General features: G+C 13.5%; 4 protein-coding genes across 4 annotated transcripts, besides 29 other annotated features; 2 read left to right on the forward strand and 2 right to left on the reverse strand. All coding sequences in view use genetic code 6, as the record gives it.

Moving 5' to 3' along the window:
* The first annotated feature begins 259 nt into the window (after positions 1 to 259).
* Positions 260 to 337: a microsatellite.
* Positions 272 to 338: a microsatellite.
* Positions 279 to 338: a microsatellite.
* A 78-nt stretch (positions 339 to 416) lies between these two features.
* Positions 417 to 504: a microsatellite.
* Positions 505 to 583: 79 nt separating this feature from the next.
* Positions 584 to 874, reverse strand: IMG5_037680 (hypothetical protein; the record flags this gene model as incomplete). Its single annotated transcript, XM_004038967.1, has 1 exon — positions 584 to 874. One exon carries the CDS (start codon positions 872 to 874, stop codon positions 584 to 586), a length of 291 nt encoding a protein of 96 aa, XP_004039015.1.
* On the forward strand, positions 779 to 1,219 carry IMG5_037690 (hypothetical protein; the record flags this gene model as incomplete). The annotated part of the gene is made up of 1 exon (XM_004038966.1): positions 779 to 1,219. The coding sequence occupies one exon, from the start codon at positions 779 to 781 to the stop codon at positions 1,100 to 1,102; it is 324 nt and encodes a 107-aa protein (XP_004039014.1). The 3' UTR covers positions 1,103 to 1,219.
* A 635-nt stretch (positions 1,220 to 1,854) lies between these two features.
* Positions 1,855 to 1,893: a microsatellite.
* Positions 1,861 to 1,890: a microsatellite.
* Positions 1,894 to 2,017: 124 nt separating the features above from the next.
* Positions 2,018 to 2,056: a microsatellite.
* A 965-nt stretch (positions 2,057 to 3,021) lies between these two features.
* Positions 3,022 to 3,082: a microsatellite.
* Positions 3,023 to 3,113: a microsatellite.
* Positions 3,057 to 3,121: a microsatellite.
* Positions 3,077 to 3,135: a microsatellite.
* A 5-nt stretch (positions 3,136 to 3,140) lies between these two features.
* Positions 3,141 to 3,183: a microsatellite.
* A 314-nt stretch (positions 3,184 to 3,497) lies between these two features.
* Positions 3,498 to 3,544: a microsatellite.
* Positions 3,545 to 3,791: 247 nt separating this feature from the next.
* Positions 3,792 to 3,880: a microsatellite.
* Positions 3,881 to 3,910: 30 nt separating this feature from the next.
* Positions 3,911 to 3,970: a microsatellite.
* Positions 3,971 to 4,319: 349 nt separating this feature from the next.
* Positions 4,320 to 4,469: a microsatellite.
* Positions 4,322 to 4,469: a microsatellite.
* Positions 4,328 to 4,461: a microsatellite.
* Positions 4,344 to 4,420: a microsatellite.
* Positions 4,470 to 4,471: 2 nt separating the features above from the next.
* On the forward strand, positions 4,472 to 5,842 carry IMG5_037700 (protein phosphatase 2a regulatory b subunit, putative; the record flags this gene model as incomplete). The annotated part of the gene is made up of 2 exons (XM_004038968.1): positions 4,472 to 5,053; positions 5,159 to 5,842. The coding sequence occupies 2 exons, from the start codon at positions 4,472 to 4,474 to the stop codon at positions 5,840 to 5,842; spliced, it is 1,266 nt and encodes a 421-aa protein (XP_004039016.1).
* Positions 5,086 to 5,157: a microsatellite.
* Positions 5,843 to 5,949: 107 nt separating the features above from the next.
* Positions 5,950 to 6,003: a microsatellite.
* An 851-nt stretch (positions 6,004 to 6,854) lies between these two features.
* Positions 6,855 to 6,928: a microsatellite.
* Positions 6,857 to 6,911: a microsatellite.
* A 256-nt stretch (positions 6,929 to 7,184) lies between the features above and the next one.
* Positions 7,185 to 7,249: a microsatellite.
* A 538-nt stretch (positions 7,250 to 7,787) lies between these two features.
* Positions 7,788 to 7,832: a microsatellite.
* Positions 7,833 to 8,019: 187 nt separating this feature from the next.
* IMG5_037710 (response regulator receiver domain protein) lies at positions 8,020 to 8,456 on the reverse strand (the record flags this gene model as incomplete). Its single annotated transcript, XM_004038969.1, has 3 exons — positions 8,323 to 8,456; positions 8,167 to 8,239; positions 8,020 to 8,090 (listed from the first exon to the last, which is right to left on the reverse strand). The coding sequence occupies exons 1-3, from the start codon at positions 8,344 to 8,346 to the stop codon at positions 8,020 to 8,022; spliced, it is 168 nt and encodes a 55-aa protein (XP_004039017.1). The 5' UTR covers positions 8,347 to 8,456.
* Positions 8,457 to 8,609: 153 nt separating this feature from the next.
* Positions 8,610 to 8,642: a microsatellite.
* Positions 8,643 to 8,769: 127 nt separating this feature from the next.
* Positions 8,770 to 8,850: a microsatellite.
* Positions 8,820 to 8,893: a microsatellite.
* Positions 8,831 to 8,924: a microsatellite.
* The last annotated feature ends 18 nt before the right edge of the window (positions 8,925 to 8,942 follow it).

The raw sequence follows: 8,942 nt of genomic DNA on the forward strand, positions 1-8,942 counted from the left end.
AAAATATAATAATATCTAATTTAAAAAATAAAAATATTTTTACAAAAACATAGAAATATAATATAAAAAAATGAAAAAGATAAAATTAAAAGGAAAAATTTTATATATAAGTAAAAAGCTTAGATTATATTTAAATAAATAAAAAATATATATAATTAATGATAGTACATTAGAAATTAAATATTACATAAAAAAAAAAATATTTAAAAATATTTTTTATTGTTAATAATAATTTAAATAAAAAAATATAGAAAAATAAATATATATTTAAATATGTATATATATATATTTATATTTATATTTATATTTATATTTATATTTATATTTATATTTATATTATTACATATTGTTTTTTTTAAAATAAGATTAAAAAGATATATAAATACAATATATAAATTATTAAAAACAAAATATATTTATTTTTATTTATTATTATATATATTGTTATTATTATTATTATTTTTATTATTATTATAATTATTATTATTATATTTATCATTATTACAAATATATTAAAACATAATTTAAATAAGTATTATTATTTTTAATACAATTAATTTATTATATATTACAATAAAAAATTTCATTCTTATTATTTAATAGAATCTTCAATATTTTATACATTTATTTCAGATCTATTTTATTATTAATTATTTTCTTCTTTTTGCATATTTTTACAACTATCGCATACACAATTTTAATTACATAGTACTCCTGCATTAAAGCATTCACAATATTTTTTTAAACAATTAGATTTTTTACAAGTACATCCTTTTTTATGTATTACAATTTTATCGTCTTATTTTTCTTCAATAATTTAAAATTTGATATTAAAGGCATTCGGATTTCTATTTTTTGCGTCATTTACTGCCATTGTTCTTTAATTTTAGTTTTCGCAATTATTTCCACAATTAACACATAAACAGTTTTCATTACAAATTCTACTTAATAGAAAACACTCGCAATATAATTTTAAACATTTAGATTTTCTACATTTACAAAATTAAACATTTCTTTAATATTATTCTTGGTTATTTTCTTTTTATTCAGTATATATTTTTTCACTACTTTAATTTTAGTTTAAATTATTTTATTCTTCTGATATTTCTTTTTTATCTTGTTTTTAAGTTAAAGAAGACTTTATAACATTACTCTTTTTTATTAATAATTTATTCGGCAAAGAATTTAGGGTTTATATGGGCTGCTTTTTTTATTTATTACTTGTATTACATTAAGTTATTATTTAGATTTATTATATATTGTCTTGGAAATTAATTTTTTTATATTAAGCAGTTTTATTGGATTCTTTTTGGAATTCTTAAAGGATATTATCGTATATTTGTGAAATTTCAATTTCTATTTATTAGTTTTATTAATTATTATTATAACTTGTTTATTTTTTAAGAGATCCCTCATGAAAATCGTTTGTTTTTTTATCTACTAGATGTGGACTACATACCATTTTTAAAAAATCGTTTTATTCTGGGTTGTTAAAAGGACGAATTATACTATTTTTATTATATTAAGGGTTTGGATAAAACGAATTTTTATTAGAAAAAATATTATAATTTAGTTCAGGTGTTTATTCACTATTTTTTTTTTTTTTATAATAATTAAAAGATTGTGTTTTTATAAGTTTATTTTTTTACGTTTCTCCTCGTGCTATACTCGGAATTCTATTATTACTTCTTTCGCAAAATAATTAATTTATTTAATTATTTATTATTAGATTTTATAAATAATTTATATTCATATTAGAGTTTAATAAATTGGAATTATAATTATTTTTTTCTGTATAATTATGAATAGGAGAATATATAATTTAATTTTAAATTTTAGAATCTCTTTACATTTTTTTTTTTTTTTTTTTAATATTTTTTTTTTATTATTAATGTAATGAAAATATATATTCTGATATATTTTATAATATAAATATATATTTGCTTTATTTATTTTTGTTATATATATAGAATTTTTATATATAGCGCACTTGTTCCTTTATTTAATATATAAATTTATATTTTTTTTTATAAAAATATTTTTTTTTAAAAAAATAATAATAATAATAATTATTTATTTGTTTAAGATTTTATTTTATTTTTCTTTAATTAGAAATTAAAAAAAATATAAATTAAATTTAAATATATCTTTTTTTATAAAAAAATCTAAGATATGTATTATTTTTTTTAGTTTAAATGCATTTTTTAAGTTTTTTTCGCATTCTTTTTATTCAGATATGGATAAAGATAAAACAAATAAAATATAATTTTTTTAAAAAAATATAAATAAATAGTCATATTTTAGATAAATAAATGTATTTAAATATAAGTTTTATTTATTATAAAAATATAGAATAGAGCTGAAAATATATATTTTATTATAATTTAAAGAATTTAACAAATTTATATATATAATTGTATTAATAAATAAGTTACTCATAATTTTTTTTTTTTTTGAATCATAAAATAAAAAAAAAATATATATATAGTTTGTTCATTATTTAAAATAATATGTAAATAATATAAATAATATTTTTTTGTATTAAAATATTATAATAAATTATATAAAATAAATAAATAATTTGTTTCGAAAAAATATATAATAAATTAAGCAAATAAATATTTTGTAATTAAAATATTAACTAATTAGTTATTATTAATACAAGTAAATTATATTTTAAAAAATAAATTATAAAAAAAGTACAAATTAAATTATTTATTAACGTATATTAAATAATTATTTTTATTTAGTTATTTATTATATAAATTATAATTTTATACTATTTTTAATAAATTAAAATGAATTTATATACTTAATTACATTAATATTCTATAAAAAAAATAATTAAAATGAATTTGATATTGAATAATTTTTTGAAAAATATATATATTACAAAAATATAAGTTATTAATTTCTAGAAAAACCTCTTTTAAATGATGTATTTAAAAAACATATTTAAATATAAATAATTATATAATATTTAAAAAAATAAAAAAATATAAAAAATTAGATAGAAATAAAAATATATTAATATAATATATTTAAATAATAATAAATATATATATATATATTATAGATATATATTTATATATATTTAAATTTATATTTATATACAATTTAATTTTTAATAAATTTTTTTCTATAATTCTTACTATCTATATAATTCATTACATACTAATAATTTTAGAATACATTTTTAAATATGTTATTTTATTAAAGATTTTTTTATTACTTTATTATTTATATTTTATCTTTTACATAATTTATGTTTTTTAAATTTTTATTAATTCTTTCTTTAAAACTTAAATATTAATATTTTTATATATTTCAAAATTCTTTTTATTTTATTTTATTATATAAATTTATAAATATTAACAATTATATTAGAGTATATTTTAAAATTGATACAAATTAAATATTATCAAATATTATATAAAAGAAGTATTTTGTTTATACATATATTTTTTTTTAAATTTTTCTTATTTGTATATTATAAAAATAAATTTAATAAATAAAAAATAAAATATATATAAATTTAATATATTAATTTACAAAACTTATTATATTCATTATTTATTTAGATTTTTATTATCTGAAAGTTTATTTTTTAAATTTAATTATATTGATATAATGTTTATAATTTAATTATAATAAAAATTATATTTATATATAAAAATAAATAAAATGTATTTATTCGATACTTTTTTAAAAAATATAACATTAATATTGCTAATTTAATAATTTACAAATTTAAAATATTAGTTTATAAATAAAAAATTAATAAATTATAAAATTATTATTATTATTTATATAAAATAAATTATTATTAGATATTATTATTTTAAAAAAATAAAAATTATTTAATTTTATAAAATAAATATTTTACATTTTTACAATTATTTTAATATAATAAAAAAATATTAATATATATTTTAAAATTTATATTTAATTTTACTTTTAAAATAAATATATATTAAAAACAAAATATAAAAGATATTATATTTTTTCTTTAATTATTATTACAAAACTCAATTAACAAAAATAAAAAAAGTTAATTTTTAATATATTAATTTTTAGAATTAAATAAAATAAAATAAAATAATGAAATATTTTAATTATTTTTTATAAATATTTTAATTTTGCTTATTTTATAAATTTTATATATTAAATACTTTTTGTTAAATATAAAAATAAAATAAAAAGTTATTTATTCGAAAACACTTATTTATTTAAAAAAAATAATGTTTTATTTAATTGTTTATTTTTATATAAATGATTTTTTTTTTTTCTAAAAATAAAATATTTATCTCTATATATTTATAAATAAAAAAAAAAAAATACAAAATAAAAATAAAAATAAAAATAAAAATAAAAATAAAAAATAATAATAATAATAATAAAAATAAAATAATATTAATAAAAAAAAAAAATAACAAATAAAATACAAAAAAAAATACAAAAAATAAAAAGAATGAAATCAAGTATACCAAAACTTGACCTTAAATTCATGTAAGTATTCGGTGATAAAGCCTCATCAGAAAAAGTATCTGAAGAAGATATAATATCAGCTTTAGCATTTGATAAATCTGGAAACTTATTATCTTTAGGAGATCGGGCAGGTCGTCTTATAATATTTGAATAAGCTTAAACAAAATCTAAAAGGAGTGAATTTTAATATTTGACAGAACTATAAAGCCATACTCGAGAATTCGATTATTTAAAGTCTACTGATATAGAAGAAAAGATAAATTAAATTATTTGGTTAAGAAATTCTGGTAAAAACTTATATATACTAACTACAAATGATAAGACTGTAAAATTATGGAAAGTTTCAGATAAAACAATAAAAAAAATAGTAAAGAGTTCCGGAAAAGACTTTAATATGCCCAAGTTGTAAACTCTAGAAAGTGGTTTAATGCCTACTATTAAAAAAGTATACCCGAATTTGCATACATATCATATTAATTCTATTTCAGCATCATAAAATGAGGAATATATGTTATCTTCAGATGATTTACGAGTTAATTTATGGAGTGTAGATAATACAAATAAGGTAAAAACAATAATATATATAAATTAATTTAAATATATATGTATATATATATATTTATAAATATTTATATATATATGTATATATTAATTATTTTTATATATATAGACTTTTGTAGCTGTTGATTTAAAACCCGATAATTTAGAAGAACTTTCAGAAGTTATCACTTCGTCATAGTTTCATCCAATACATGATAATATGTTTTTATATACAACTTCTAAAGGAATTACTAAAGTAGGTGATATGAGAAAAAGTGGAGTCTGTGATAATACTGCTTAGACTTATTATGAAAAAGAAGATCCTTCTAAGAAAAATTTCTTTACTGAAATTGTGGCTAGTATATCAGATGCTACTTTTTCAAAGAATGGAAGGTATATTTATGTTAGAGATTTCCTTAATGTACGTATTTGGGATGTTAATATGACTAATAAACCAGTTGCAACAGTTCCTATTTTTGAACCTTTAAAGAGTAAATTATGCGAACTTTACGAAAATGAATGTATTTTTGATAAGTTTTCTATTTCTTCAAGTCCTGATAGTAATTATTTCGTGACAGGAAATTTTAATAGTACTTTCCATGTAATAGATAGAAATGGCGAAACCAATAATTAATTCGAACTTAACTTTAACAAAAAAACAATTAGTAAATAAATACCTCCTAAATATTTCGAGAATTTAACATCTTCATATGATTTTACTAGAAAAGCACTCAAAGCTTCTTATTCTTAAGCTTCAAATACTATTGCGGTTTCATGTTTGAATTGCTTATATTTTTATTCTGGATCTATATGATTATTATTATTATTTATATAAATATATATATATATATACATATATTATTATTATATATGTATGCTTATTTTTCAAATAAACAAATACATTTTTTTTTAAAATTAACATTTTCATTTCTCTATAATATTTTATTTTATATATTTTTTCATTTTATCATATTTATATGATAATTATACTATTTAATAAATTAAATAAGTATTTTCTTTTTTTGTTTCTTTAAAAACAAAAAAAAAATGAAAATATCTTAAGTCTTAAAAATAGCGGCGCTTCTAATTTTTATTTTCAATCATTTTTTATGTCTATATGCTTATAATTAAACCGGCTAATCCACTGCCTTTTTTTTTTTCAAACCTTTTTTTATTTTTGGAAGTAATCGCCATCAAAAATATACTTGCGTCAGCCATTTTTGCTTCTTTATTGAAGTAATAAGAAATAATAGTAGTATAATCGAAAATCAGGAATATATATATATGATTATTACACTTATTGAAGCGAAAAATAAATGAGTTTTTGATATTTTTGATGACTGCAATTTTTAATATGAAATAAATTGTATTATTGTACAAATTTTAAAAATATCGAGAATTCGAAATTGAGTGGAATAGGATGTTATATGAAGCTTTTTTAGGAATTAAGTTTTCATAAAAAATAAGTTTAAAAATAATAATAATAATTGGAAATATTTGTAATTTCGAAGTATAAAAAAATTAAAAAATAAAAATATAAAAATTATAAAAAGTTATATAATAAATATTATATATATTATTGTTTCAATTCAGTAAGTGCCTAGTTTATTGTGAAATTCCTATAAGATTATATCAAAATATTATTATTATTATAACAAACAATTACGAAAAATATTTTAAATAGTTTTTTAAGTAAAGATAGAATTAATTAATAATTTTTATATTATGAAATTTTTTTAAAAAAATATGAAAATTTTTTTTTATGTATTTAGCTTTTAAAAAAATTTATGAAAATCTATTTAAAATTTTATTTTGATAATAATTTAATTATATAAATATATATATATATATATTATATAATATATATATATATATATTATATACAATATAAATTTATATAAATTCATAATATATTCTAAAACTATTCTTTTTTTAATATTACTAAATTCGAAATATTTTTTTATATTCAAATAAATGCATATATTTAAATCCGCAAAAAACAATTTATCAATATTATTAAATTTTTTCTTATCAACTTTAATGTTTTACATCTTCATAACCTACTCTAAACATAGTAACAAGGGCAAACTAACATGCATAAAGGTTTATATATTTATCAGTTTTTGTTTATATATTTTTTATTATTTAATGATTTAATATATATATATATTATATAAATATATATATATATATATATATATATATATATATATATATATATTTAAAGGTTTATATCCTATTTAAAGCCTTAATGTATATAAATAATAAAAAATATATTATATAAACAAAAAAATAAAAATTCATTATAAAAAAAAAATATATTAAGTTGTTTTTTATTTAAAAAGAATATTTAAAAGTTATTTAATATATAAATGTTTTATTTTAAAATAGTATATATAAATGTCTTATATATTTTATTTTTTAATTGCTGATTTTTTATAATTAATATACTATATTTAATAATTTTAATAAATAATTAAACTTTTAAATAATTTTAGCCTTTTGACTTATAATTTTTCATACTTAATAGTAAATTATTAAGTTTATTTTCTTTATTTGGCAATTATTTAGTGTCATTTATATTCTGATTATTCTTTATTTTTGTAGATAATTTAATTTAAATAAGAATAATATTATTTTGATTAAAAATAATTAAATAAAAACTTATAAAAATAGATATTCATTAATTTTTTGTTTTTTATTTAATTAACTAAAAATAAAATAATATATATATAATAAATATTTTTTAATTTATATAAAATAAAAATAATATATTTAATTAAAATAATATAGCTTAATAAAAAAAAATCCTTTTTTATTTATAAATATTTTATTTATATAATTAAAAAATATTTGCTTATTTAAAAAAAAATAAACAAGATATTTTATTTTTTATATTATTAATTAATGTTTATAATTACCTTAACAATTTAAATAATGATTTTTTATATTTTGTTAACAAAAAGTTAATTATATAAAATATTATATATCTCATTTAATTAAAATAGCTTTTAATTCTGCAGGTTTAATCGGCTTTTTTAATAATCCGTCCATTCCAGACGCTTTTATTTTATTTAAAGTATTATCATCATCATCTGTTTATATTTTATTTTATTTTTATTTATTGTAAATATTTACCTGCAGACATCGCATACATAGGAATTCTACTTAATCCTTTTAACTTTTCATAATCTCTGATATTTTTAGCGGTCTATATAATTATAAAATAAAATATATTACATATTTAAAAGGATTTTATAATATAAAAATATATTTTTTCTCGTTTAAATATACATCGAATCCATCCAATACTGGCATTGTTAAATCTATAAATATAATGTTAAAAGAAGATGGATTTTCTTAAAATTTATTGAAACATTAATATCCGTCTGATACTAATACAGTTGATGACTCAACAACAGTAGAAAATTATTAAAACATTTTTTAAGCAAATATATCATCATCAGCAGCTAAAATATTTTTTTTTTCCATTTTATTTGTTTAAATTTATATTAAAAAAAAAAATATAATAAATATTTTAATTTATAAATAATTATATAATTAAATTTATTGATTTTTATTTATATTTTATAAATAATTATTTTTATTAATAAATTAAAAAAAAATTATATAAAAAATAAATTAAAATAAATAAAATATTACTAAATTTAATATCTAATTTATGAATTTTTGAATTTAAAACAAACAAATAAATGAAAAATGATGTTAAATATTATTTAAAAAAAATAAAAAAAATTAAAATGTAAATATAAATAAATAATAAAAAATAAAATAAATAACTTATAAATATATTAATAAATATATATAATTATATATATAAAAATTATAATTAAATATATAAATATTTTATATATTTATTATTAATATATATATATGTATATTTATTTTTATTC

The sequence above is a fragment of the Ichthyophthirius multifiliis genome, assembly GCF_000220395.1.
Source record: "Ichthyophthirius multifiliis unplaced genomic scaffold scaff_1120509249853, whole genome shotgun sequence".
Lineage (NCBI taxonomy): Eukaryota > Ciliophora > Oligohymenophorea > Hymenostomatida > Ichthyophthirius > Ichthyophthirius multifiliis.